Raw genomic sequence first — 12,735 nt, 5'->3', positions numbered from 1 at the left:
AGGTTTGTCTTCTCAGTTACGGCCTGCTCACACGCTTCCGTTCCGTCAATGTATGGCGGAAGGCGTGTCTGCTGCACGCAACAACCAAATCCCGCCTTGCGATGATGTATTTCTCCGTCAAGACGTCTGATTGGTTGGCAGCTCCGGCAATGCATCTGAAAGTTGAACATTGCTCAACTTTCGACTCTAGCAACATAGGCAACGCAACGCACCGGGACAACAACGGAACCAGAATGCCATTTGGCTGCAGCCATTGAAAGTGAATGGGATCCGTCAATGTTGGCGCATCAAACGCAAGCGTGTGAGCGGCCTGTTAGCAAATCCACACGGGCCATAATTACGTAAACTAATGTGAGTTGCGCGAATGCACACATTGCTGCTGTGTTCACACCATGGTTCACACCGGGCGCAAATGTTTGTGTGTTTACATAGAAAGTCAATACAATTCGCGCCAACTGGGCGTCCGGCGGCGCAACGGTGTGTGTCCACTATAGGCGATGAAACTCAGCTTGACATACCAGGAGAAAAAGCGGTGATCAGGAGAAAGAGGATTGCCTAGCGGTTAATAAACTCCTAGCAGGTACATGGATAACTCAACTTTGACAGAACCAGGAGGGAGAAAACAGAACATTCGCTCTCCATTGTGTGTGGATTACATCCACGCACAAAAATATCTCCTAGTGGTCACATCTGCTATTACTCTGAACAATTTATCCCATATGATGATTATGATTACAATATAATGAGATATACATGAGATGATTAAAATGCAGGGGAGCTAAATCAAATTAAATCACAACAGTCTGTAAAGTGAGCCAGTCCATAGACCTTGTAGAATATGGATTTGTAGAATAGTTCAACATTGATGTGAGATATAGAGGCAGCTTTCCAGTTAAAGCCTTGAAAAAGTCTACCCCTGGGCGGACCAACTACCTCCAGTCCAGGGACCCGAGCAGTGTGCATGACTGCCCCCGCTCGCTGAAACCTGAACCGTCTCAGATTGAGCCTATTCTGTACAATCTTCATGACGGTTTTGATTTAAACTCCAAATCTGAATCCAAGGATAAAGATTGTGGGGACCAACTGCTAGGTTTGTGTTTAATTCCATGGAGTCGTCCTGGGTGGAAGTGCCCCAAGGGACTCCAAAAAAGGGAGTGCAAAATGAGTTTGTCCAGGTTATAGGAGCCAGAAAAATCCAGTGGGACTATGTAGAAGTTCTGGCTGAGAGGATAACATGGGTAAGTTGAATTGTCCGTGAGAGAAGTCCTCTCAGAGAAGCGAGTTTGTGTTTGTGTCTCTCTTGTTTGTGTGTCTCGTGAATACGGCCCCTGTACCCATGTGTCTGCCAGGCACCAGAAAATTCACTCCCATGTTTGGAGTTCAGGATAATGGTGGTTTCAGACCTAATGACTGGTTGTATATCCCTGTAAAGGATATTCTAAAGCGTCAAAAGACACATCAGGGTCATGCACATGCTAATAATGACGTAAATCGCATCTGTATTCATTTCAAATGTAGGTTTTATTGAGACAGGTGGTGTCGTGGTTAACAACACTTGGCAGTTGTACCCTTTCTGAGATCTGCTGCAGAACAGAACTCGTAACAGTCTGACTGGACCAGCTCCTGCAGCTACACTAAGGGCCCCATTTGAATGGCGCAGAGCAGTGCAGTACTAACAGCATGGTACTGTGGTATCAGTCATGATAACCTGTCATCTTCAGTGTTGAAATGGAAAGGGCTCTCTCACACCACACAATCACAGTACCTACATAACACGTAACTAGAGTAATACTGAAACGGTAAACAGACCTTGTGTGATCTCTAGCTTGTCAGTTTACACAGCTGCAAACAGCATCTTGGTGATAAAGAGATGTAAGTAGAAGAATATAATAAATAATTATAAATAGTGTTCAGTTCAACAGCCTGTGACAGTGGGGCTGTCATTCCGAGGACAGGGCAGAGGAGGAGACAAGCAGGGGTAGTAAGTCAGTATCAACAAATCAGTCAATCAATACTCTATTCATTAGTCTTAGCGACGGCTAAATTAACAGCGGTCAGTCAGTCAGACACATATCGGACGGAAAAATCATAAAAACACTCACGGCAGCTCAACTGGACAACTATGTAACAAAAACAAATCTACCTTCTTCAAAAGCTCTCCCATTAATATTCATAAACAAAGTGCAGGATGGAAAGGACATGTACAATATTTTGGAGTATGGGTGACATTAAAACACTTCATAGTTCTTGCTGCTGCAGGTTAGTTGAAAACGTCTTGTTTGCTGTGTGACGAAATACAGTAGCTACTTGTTTGACAGGAAGTCTTCTGGATGGGTTTAGCAAGGGCACACAGGGAGCTGAGGTTCCCTATTCTCCACACTTCCTCCTTGAAGTGTGCATTCCCCCTCTCTCCCTCATAGTATACACTTGACAGTACTGGATAGGGCTGATCATGAGATGACAATAGTGCCTCCACCATCATACTTACACTTTTTATTTTTTTCAATTTCCTATTGAATCCACAAGGGGGAGTGAGAGAACACACTCTGGGGAGAGGAGTGCAGGAGGAGACTGTGGTCTCCTAATTTGGCCTGGGGTGACCGAACCCCGGGTCCCTCAGCCCTCCTGTCCAAAGTCATCTGTGAACTTCTTGACCTTGAACAGGTCCTCGGTGTTGACCGTGGGTCTGGTTGTTGACAGAGAGCGCAGCATGTCAGACTGGCGAGAAACAGACAAACACATTCGTGTGATGGAGGAGGTTTGTGACCTTTACAAACTGTAGATTTGCGTTAGCTCACTGAGCTAATGCCTTGGATTTAATAACACAGCACTTGATTTAGCTCCAAGACCACATCCCATGAAACCAATGGATTATTAGTTCAAAAGACCAAAACACAACAACTCATGCATGTGAGTGTAAATGGACATTATGACGTTTGACAAGGAAGTCAATAATGTATTACTCTGCAAGGGTCAAAACACACCAAGCCGTGCATGTGAGTGGTAAATGTACGGTAAGTGGACATTGTGATGCGTCTGCGTTCTCACCATGCAGACTATGGGCTCCAGCAGCTTGTCGCTAGGCACGTCCATCCAGGTCATCTCCATGGCAGCAGGGTCGCCAGGGGAACACGGGGTCAGGAGGTCATTCGCCATCAGGGAGTTGTTGCTACGAGATGGGCCTTGTACCTGCAGCGCAACCACATGTCAAAGTAAATAGTATTACTGGAATACTTCATTGAAAATTCAATAAAAACTTAAATGACAAGCAACCACAACACCAAAATTAGACTGACTGACCTTCATAGCGGCACACTAGATAATAACAAGCCTGGTGAATGTGGATAATGTTGCTGATTGCATTACGTCATGCAATTTAAGGTCAACTAAAAAGGCCTGAATTTTATAAACATTGCCCTAACATATTACATACATATATGATGTGTATTATTGCTATTATTTCAAATCTATCATAAGATGGAAACCCTAAAATCTCACAGTCTTCATCTTTTTTTGCACTTTTACTTCAGCACTGGTTAAGCTCTTAAGATGCTTGTTTAGAAAGGAGATGCACTTATGATTTCTGGCGACTAGTAGTCCTCCTGACCACCTACATTGAATGCACTTCTTGTAAGTTGCTTTGGATGAAAACAGCTGCTAAATACTGTAATGTAATGTAGTATGATGTGTATACATAGATACGTTTTATGCAGTGTGTCGCTGTATGTCCTACCGCTGTAGAACAATGAACATATCCTCCAGGATGTTACCTTTTTGAAGTGTGTGGCTGACTGCACCTTCCTGACCGGCTGCATGAGGGCGTCTCGCACGATGACGCTGATGTCGGCGCCGGAGTAGCCGTCCGTCTTGAAGGCGAGCTGCCGGAGGTCGGCGTCGCTCAGGCTGTGGGGGGTGTTTCCCAGGTGCAGGCGGAACATCTGGGACCGCGCCGGCTCCTCCGGGAGGGGGATGTAGATGCGCTTCTCAAACCTGGCAACGCAGAGAAGAGTACGACGGTGTAACTTATAGTTTCATCACACATATCTACAGGCTTTACTACGACTCTAGATAAGACTAGCAGCCCTAATACACCCCGGCCTAGCCCAAGCCTCACCCCCAAAATGACCTCTGACCTTCTGCGGATGGCTGCGTCCAAGACCCAGGGAATGTTGGTGGCCCCCAGGGTCAGGACTCCATCGTTGTTGTTGCCCACACCTGTCAATCAGACGAGAGCAAATTAGGATGATGTCACAATCTATGCTCCATAGGCATTATATTGGTATAGCGCAACAGTATGTAAATGGCAAATGGACTGCACTTATATAGCGCTTTTCCACCTTAGTGGCACCCACTCACACACACATTCACACACCAAAGGCGGCAGCTGCCATGCAAGGTGCTGACCTGCTCATTGGGAGCAATTTGGGGTTAGGTGTCTTGCTCAAGGACACTTTGACATGTGGACAGTCGGAGCTGGGATTCGAACCACTGACCCTTCGATCATTGAACGACCCGCTCTACCAACTGAGCTACAGCTACCCCAGATGTCTCTGTAGGCTGCTCATCCTGGTGTACACTGAAGCACAGCTGGCTCAAATTGTATTATTTGAAATCATTTCAAATTGATTGAACTTGCCATGGTGCAACTTAACATGGAACCAATGCGATAGCCCTAAAGGTGTAACCCCCCCCCCCCGGCACTCCCAGCAGGCTAAATCAAATGGTTTCAAGCCATCTGACATGAATTACAGTACATGAGCCAAGTAGCTGGATTGTCTTTGGCCTTCCAAGCCAGCAGGGGGCAGCAGCTGCTCTCACACACCCTGCATCTGGACCAGGAACTCAGTCTTGATCCTGCGGGCTGCCTCGCTCTCATTCTCATTCCTGGAGCCACACAGAGAGTCCACCTCATCTATGAAGATGATGGAGGGCTTGTGCTGCCGGGCAAGGTCAAACAGGTTCTTCACCAGTCTGGAAGATGGAGGGAGAGAGGGAGGGAGAGCGGGATTAAAGAGAGTAAGGTTGAACAAAGAAACAGATAAAGGCTAAAGGTTGACAAAACTAGCACTTTTGAGAAAGTCTGATAATTGCTCTACCACCGTTTTGGTCATACAATGGAAGTGGGTGGGCATCTTGAAAAATCATTCAAAAAACACATTAAACTCTCAATTTCAAAGACAAGAAACTCACCGAGGTGTTAGTTGGCGTTCTGACATATAATTCGCCATAAAGTAAGATTCTAGTTCATCTGGAAAGGCTTTTTTAAATATTTAGCATATAACTATTTAGTCGCAGCACATACGTGTGTAAACTTCCACAAACTAGGTAGCCTAGCAACATAAACAATAACAATAGCTACCGTAAGTAGTTCCGCTTCCTGAATCCCCTCTGCGGATTGATCTACACATCTACAACGGTCGCTTCAATACAAGTCAATGGATTTCATAAAATGATCAATAAAACCCTACAGGATTCATAGTTTGCCGCGAATTTGATGTCAGAACACCAACGGACACCAATTACCCCCTCGGTGAGCTTCTTGTCTTTGAAATCGAGAGTTTAACATGTTTTTGAAAGATTTTTCAAGGTGCCCACCCACATCCATTGTATGACCTAAACGGTGGTAGAGCAATTATCAACTTTCTCAAAAGTTCTAGTTTTGTCAACGTTTTGATCTGAACCATTGTATATGATCATAAGTAACCTTAAAACAGGGCTAAACATGCATTTTCCCTTTACTACTCCTTAAAGATTAAAATATTTAAAAATCGGTTAAGATGATCGTTATGTTTGTGGTCTCCCACGTTTATAAAATCGGTTAAGATTTGAAAATCCTCTAGTCTGCACCCGGCATAAGAGAAGAGTCTCTCACTTCTCACTCTCTCCCAGCCATTTAGACATGAGGTCCGAGGAGGAGACGGAGAAGAAGGTGGAGTTGTTGGCCTCGGTGGCCACGGCCTTGGCCAGGTAGGACTTCCCCGTCCCCGGGGGGCCGAACAGCAGGATGCCCCGCCACGGGGTACGTTTCCCTGGGAACAGGGACACAGGGAGGGAGGGGCGGTTAAGAGAGAGAGTGAACAAATAGAACTGTCGAGACCCTTGCAATGTAGAGAGAGAGAGAATGTTTGTGTGTGTGAGAGAGAGAGAGAGAGAGAGAGAGAGAGAGAGGGAGAGAGAGAGAGAGAGAGAGAGAGAGAGAGGGAGAGGGAGAGGGAGAGAGAGAGAGAGAGAGAGGGAGAGAGAGAGAGAGAGAGAGAGAGGGAGAGAGAGAGAGAGAGAGGGAGGGAGGGAGGGAGGGAGGGAGAGAGGGAGAGAATGTTTGTGTGTGTGTGAGAGAGAGAGGGAGAGAGGGATGTGTGTACAGTATGTGTGCTTGTGTGTGAATGACTGCATAAAAAAGAGGACGTGGAATAGGGATACGGACAGGAGGGTGACGTAGGAGAGAGAGAGAGAGAGAGAGAGAGAGAGAGAGAGATGGACAGAGAGAGAGAGAGAGAGAGAGAGAGATGGACAGAGAGAGAGAGAGAGAGAGAGAGAGAGAGAGAGAGAGAGAGAGAGAGACCCACCTGTGAAGAGGTGGGGGAATTTGATGGGCAGGATGACGGCCTCTTTCAGGGCCTCCTTCGCCCCCTCCAGCCCCGCCACGTCGCTCCAGCGCACGTTGGGCTTCTCCATGACGATGGCGCCTGAACAGGGACAAGGACAAGCTGAACACTTCAACCCTTTCATGAAAAACATTTGTGTACACAGATTAGGTGTGCATGGAAAAACACACATGCACACACACACACACACACACACACACACACACACACACACACACACAGACACACAGAGATACACACACACACTCACCCATCAGCTGTTCCTGCAACTTTTTCCTCTCTGGGTTCTCACCCTCGCTGTCACTGTCACTCCTGAAGTGAAGAAATGTACCAGTTAACACACTCCACACCTTCTACTATACACACTCCACACCTTCTACTATACACACTCCACACCTTCTACTATACACACTCCACACCTTCTACTATACACACTCCACACCTTCTACTATACACACTCCACACCTTCTACTATACACACTCCACACCTTCTACTATACACACTCCACACCTTCTACTATACACACTCCACACCTTCTACTATACACACTCCACACCTTCTACTATACACACTCCACACCTTCTACTATACACACTCCACACCTTCTACTATACACACTCCACACCTTCTACTTAACACACTCCACACCTTCTACTTAACACACTCCACACCTTCTACTTAACACACTCCACACCTTCTACTATACACACTCCACACCTTCTACTTAACACACTCCACACCTTCTACTTAACACACTCCACACCTTCTACTTAACACACTCCACACCTTCTACTCAACACACTCCACACCTTCTACTCAACACACTCCACACCTTCTACTCAACACACTCCACACCTTCTACTCAACACACTCCACACCTTCTACTCAACACACTCCACACCTTCTACTCAACACACTCCACACCTACTTAACACACTCCACACCTTCTACTATACACACTCCACACCTTCTACTTAACACACTCCACACCTTCTACTTAACACACTCCACACCTTCTACTCAACACACTCCACACCTTCTACTCAACACACTCCACACCTTCTACTCAACACACTCCACACCTTCTACTCAACACACTCCACACCTTCTACTCAACACACTCCACACCTTCTACTCAACACACTCCACACCTTCTACTTAACACACTCCACACCTTCTACTATACACACTCCACACCTTCTACTTAACACACTCCACACCTTCTACTTAACACACTCCACACCTTCTACTTAACACACTCCACACCTTCTACTTAACACACTCCACACCTTCTACTTAACACACTCCACACCTTCTACTCAACACACACCACACCTTCTACTCAACACACTCCACACCTTCTACTCAACACACTCCACACCTTCTACTCAACACACTCCACACCTTCTACTACTTAACACACTCCACACCTTCTACTCAACACACTCCACACCTTCTACTCAACACACTCCACACCTTCTACTCAACACACTCCACACCTTCTACTCAACACACTCCACACCTTCTACTACTTAACACACTCCACACCTTCTACTCAACACACTCCACACCTTCTACTCAACACACTCCACACCTTCTACTCAACACACTCCACACCTTCTACTCAACACACTCCACACCTTCTACTTAACACACTCCACACCTTCTACTTAACACACTCCACACCTTCTACTATACACACTCCACACCTTCTACTATACACACTCCACACCTTCTACTACTTAACACACTCCACACCTTCTACTACTTAACACACTCCACACCATCCAGTTAACACACTCCACACCTTCTACTCAACACACTACACACCTTCTACTTAACACACTCCACACCTTCTACTCAACACACTCCACACCTTCTACTTAACACACTCCACACCTTCTACTACTTAACACACTCCACACCTTCTACTTAACACACTCCACACCTTCTACTACTTAACACACTCCACACCTTCTACTACTTAACACACTCCACACCTTCTACTCAACACACTCCACACCTTCTACTCAACACACTCCACACCTTCTACTCAACACACTCCACACCTTCTACTTAACACACTCCACACCATCCAGTTAACACACTCCACACCTTCTACTTAACACACTCCACACCTTCTACTTAACACACTCCACACCTTCTACTTAACACACTCCACACCTTCTACTTAACACACTCCACACCTTCTACTTAACACACTCCACACCTTCTACTTAACACACTCCACACCTTCTACTTAACACACTCCACACCTTCTACTTAACACACTCCACACCTTCTACTTACACTCCACACCTTCTACTTACACTCCACACCTTCTACTATACACACTCCACACCTTCTACTATACACACTCCACACCTTCTACTATACACACTCCACACCTTCTACTTAACACACTCCACACCTTCTACTTAACACACTCCACACCTTCTACTACTTAACACACTCCACACCTTCTACTTAACACACTCCACACCTTCTACTTAACACACTCCACACCATCCAGTTAACACACTCCACACCTTCTACTTAACACACTCCACACCTTCTACTTAACACACTCCACACCTTCTACTTAACACACTCCACACCTTCTACTTAACACACTCCACACCTTCTACTTAACACACTCCACACCTTCTACTTAACACACTCCACACCTTCTACTTAACACACTCCACACCTTCTACTTAACACACTCCACACCTTCTACTCAACACACTCCACACCTTCTACTTAACACACTCCACACCTTCTACTCAACACACTCCACACCTTCTACTTAACACACTCCACACCATCCAGTTAACACACTCCACACCTTCTACTTAACACACTCCACACCTACTACTTAACACACTCCACACCTTCTACTACTCAACACACTCCACACCTTCTACTTAACACACTACACACCTAGTTAACACACTACACACCTAGTTAACACACTCCACACCTTCTACTTAACACTCCACACCTTCTACTTAACACACTACACACCATCCAGTTAACACACTCCACACCATCCAGTTGATCAGCGTCCGTGTGACTCCTGCTTACTTGTCATTGCTCTGTGCTTCCTTGACCGGCTTCTTGCCCTGTTTCTCCTTGTTCTTCAGGTAATCTTTGAGCTTCTCCGCTCGGTCCAGGTACTGCATACACTTCCCTCGTATGCTCTCCTTCGCCTTGTCGCTGTGGGCCTCATCTGGAGGAGGGGGGGCACCAATGAAACAACATTACCTTAATCTGAGTACCCAGAAGCTCTCGCTGCGACAAGAACTTCTGGGAACAAGCTATGATATTTGTGGACACCAATAAGAATCCTATCAGATTTTCAATAGGGCTTGGGAAAATGTAGTCCCAGACACGACCATCTTGTTTCTACACAGGTGTATCTATTCGTCTGATTGCATAGGATTCTATGCAGTAGAGCCAATCAGACAAATGGATACACCTGTGTAGAAACAAGATGGTCGTGTCTGGGACTACATTTTCCCAAGCCCTATAGGATGCTGATTGGACTGCACAGATAGTGGACTGTGTAGAGGCTGATTTGGCGTATTATTGGTCACTGATGTCATAGAAATTGTAGTTTCACCACCTCACCACCTCCCTCAACCTTTCACATAGCTGTGCTAATCTAATTTATGACAGGATGACCTCCAGGAGGTCAACACACCTAGACGTTGTCTGCTCCAGAATAACCATCCTTTGTGCCTTTGTCCCTGCAAGAATTACCGCCTTTTCTCATGTCACGTGTCTGTATTCTCGACCACTGTTGATGATGCCTGCCATTTAATATGACGTGTACAATGGGTTAGCCAATCACATCCCTGGAAGCGTCATACCTGTGTATTGCTTTGAATGTAAGGCCGCGCAAGACCAGACTGCGGCACCTCTGCTGGATACCACTCAGAGGTGTATTGGTTCCCTCTGGGACTGGCCAGTTCTCAATCCATCCATGAAAACCATTCGTAACTCACCCAAGTCTGACAACCTCATCTACATTAGAACGAAGACGTGTAGGTACGTGTATGTATGCGTTCTGTATGGTAGGTTTTGTTCCCCTGCACGTGGATGCTGGGCAAATGGCATTTTGCTCACTCACACTTAATAGCATGCAGGAAGTACTCCACAGCGTGCTGATAGAGGCGCAGAGCCTCCTCATAGTTCTTAGCCTTATCGTCCTCTGTGGCTTTGGTCACAAGATCAATCGCTTTCTGTGAGTGAGTGATGGAGGGAGAGCGGTAGTGAGAGGCAGAGAGAGGGAAGGGGGAATAGGGGGTGATTGACACAACTGCACAGAAGCAATAGAGTACAGGTCACATAAAGACAACTAAATAAACACTGCATTCAATTAGGGCTGCTCGATTAATCGGATTTTAATCTAGATTAAGATCTGGGCTGTCAACGATCATTAAAACAAAATAATCGCCATAAAACGTTTTTGCACAAATCAAGTGCACCCTACACTGCAGAGCTATACTGTCTCCCATGGGAGAAATGTATCTAATCCAAAGAACATTGTTAAAAAGAAAAGCAAGTCAACATTTAATAAATTAATTGTTTTCAAAGTCAATGTATAATTTGATATGTTAAGAAAATGTTAAAACTTGATAAAAAAAATAAAATAAAATTCAATGAATAATCGTGTTAAATAATCGTGATCTCAATATCAATCAAAATAATCGTGATTATGATTTTTGCCATAATCGAGCAGCCCTACATTCAATCCATGTTACCCACACAATCCAGAACGGCAATATCTGTATCATTATTGTTCTAGTTTAGCCTGCGTTAGCCAGTTGATTTATTAGCCAGCATTATATTTTGCTAAAAACATTTTGACAACTTGATGTGTCAATCAGAGATCAGTCTTTCTAGTGCTATCTCCTACAGTAACTAGCTTTAACCAAATCATTGTCAAAAAACCCTAGGTAAGGTTACCAGTCAGTCTATTAAAGCTAAATGCTCGTTTATTGATCCACGCCCATCACAAATAAATGTTCCTTGTTATCTAACCTGCACTAATCATGTACATACCCCATCACAATGTTCACAAGGCAACATTAATCTGGTGGCATGGTGGATTGTTGACATTATTTAGTTCAGCCTGCAGTTAGTAGTGTGCTAGTTTGTGTTAGCTAGCCTAGCCTAGCCTAGCTTACCTGTAACGTTGACGTTGTCATTTCATCGCACTCTTCGGCTATCCACCCCAATTAAGGTATCTGACCCTCTTCAGATTTATGGGAATCAGAATGTGCTGCTTAACTGTGCTGTATCTCAGAGGGGAGGGTTGCTCTGGACATGACACAGGCAGCTAGCTGTTACCTGGTAGCTTCAGCAGGAGGAACCGGAACCAAGACAAAACCATATCCGGTAGCGTTCTTGCCTGGAATGTCAAAATAAAGGTCACGCAAAACAAATGTAGGCCCACTTTTTATGATTTGGCTGTGAAAACGTAAAAAGAACACTTTCTATCCAAAATATGCTAGAAAAACATACATGCAAACAAAATAATAATAATAATAATTTGATTATAGCTTGGGATGTAGAGTGGTCGGCAGGGGATCGCAAGGTCCCCGGTTCGACCCCAGCTGACAGGGAGTCTCTCTAGCAGTGTTTTGAAGGTGTTGTACCTTGTTTATGTCTTCCAGACTGTTGGTGTGAATTTTGGGCGGATCAATTTCCTTTGTGTCCTTTGTGTCTCTCCATCACTCCACCAGCCTCTCCATCACTCCACCAGTCTCTCCACCAGTCTCTCCATCACTCCACCAGCCTCTCCATCACTCCACCAGTCTCTCCACCAGTCTCTCCATCACTCCACCAGTCTCTTCATCATTCCTAATCCTACAAATGGTAAGTTGCTATATCACATTTAATGTGAATGATGCACTAATAGTATTATGTGCTACATAATTAGACAGACATGGCTTCACGTCATCCCATTACTGTTCCATTGTGCGACTGTAGGTAAGAGGGCGGGTCCCAGTGGCTTTCTACTGACAACATTACTTTGTTATGCTGTCGTGGATTTAGGGTCACAACTCTAAACAGCATGGCACACACACACACACACTCACAGTTCTGAATTGCCTAGTA

At 45.3% G+C, this 12,735-nt stretch overlaps 1 protein-coding gene across 1 annotated transcript; it reads right to left on the bottom strand.

Annotated features, from left to right (window-relative positions):
* Nucleotides 1-1,698: 1,698 nt before the first annotated feature.
* vps4a (vacuolar protein sorting 4 homolog A) lies at nucleotides 1,699-11,897 on the bottom strand. The gene is made up of 11 exons (XM_084453037.1): nucleotides 11,802-11,897; nucleotides 10,742-10,853; nucleotides 9,694-9,838; nucleotides 6,856-6,917; nucleotides 6,567-6,686; nucleotides 5,873-6,029; nucleotides 4,823-4,971; nucleotides 4,134-4,215; nucleotides 3,771-3,990; nucleotides 3,049-3,189; nucleotides 1,699-2,718 (listed from the first exon to the last, which is right to left on the bottom strand). Exons 1-11 carry the CDS (start codon nucleotides 11,820-11,822, stop codon nucleotides 2,617-2,619), a joined length of 1,311 nt encoding a protein of 436 aa, XP_084309163.1. The 5' UTR covers nucleotides 11,823-11,897; the 3' UTR covers nucleotides 1,699-2,616.
* Nucleotides 11,898-12,735: the final 838 nt, after the last annotated feature.

This window comes from Borostomias antarcticus (genome assembly GCF_949987555.1).
Source record: "Borostomias antarcticus genome assembly, chromosome: 18".
Lineage (NCBI taxonomy): Eukaryota > Metazoa > Chordata > Actinopteri > Stomiiformes > Stomiidae > Borostomias > Borostomias antarcticus.
The sequence above is the reverse complement of the archived record's forward strand: the minus strand, read 5'-3'. Positions and strand labels throughout refer to the sequence as shown.

Bases quoted from the DNA above. Each gene is read 5' to 3' on its own strand.
- vps4a (XM_084453037.1), bottom strand. From the start codon at position 11,822: ATGACAACGTCAACGTTACAG. The intron at 6,687-6,855 runs GTGAGTGTGTGT...GTCCCTGTTCAG, and splicing joins GTTGCAGGAACAGCTGATGG to GCGCCATCGTCATGGAGAAG. The intron at 2,719-3,048 runs GTGAGAACGCAG...GTTTCTCGCCAG, and splicing joins TGGAGCCCATAGTCTGCATG to TCTGACATGCTGCGCTCTCT.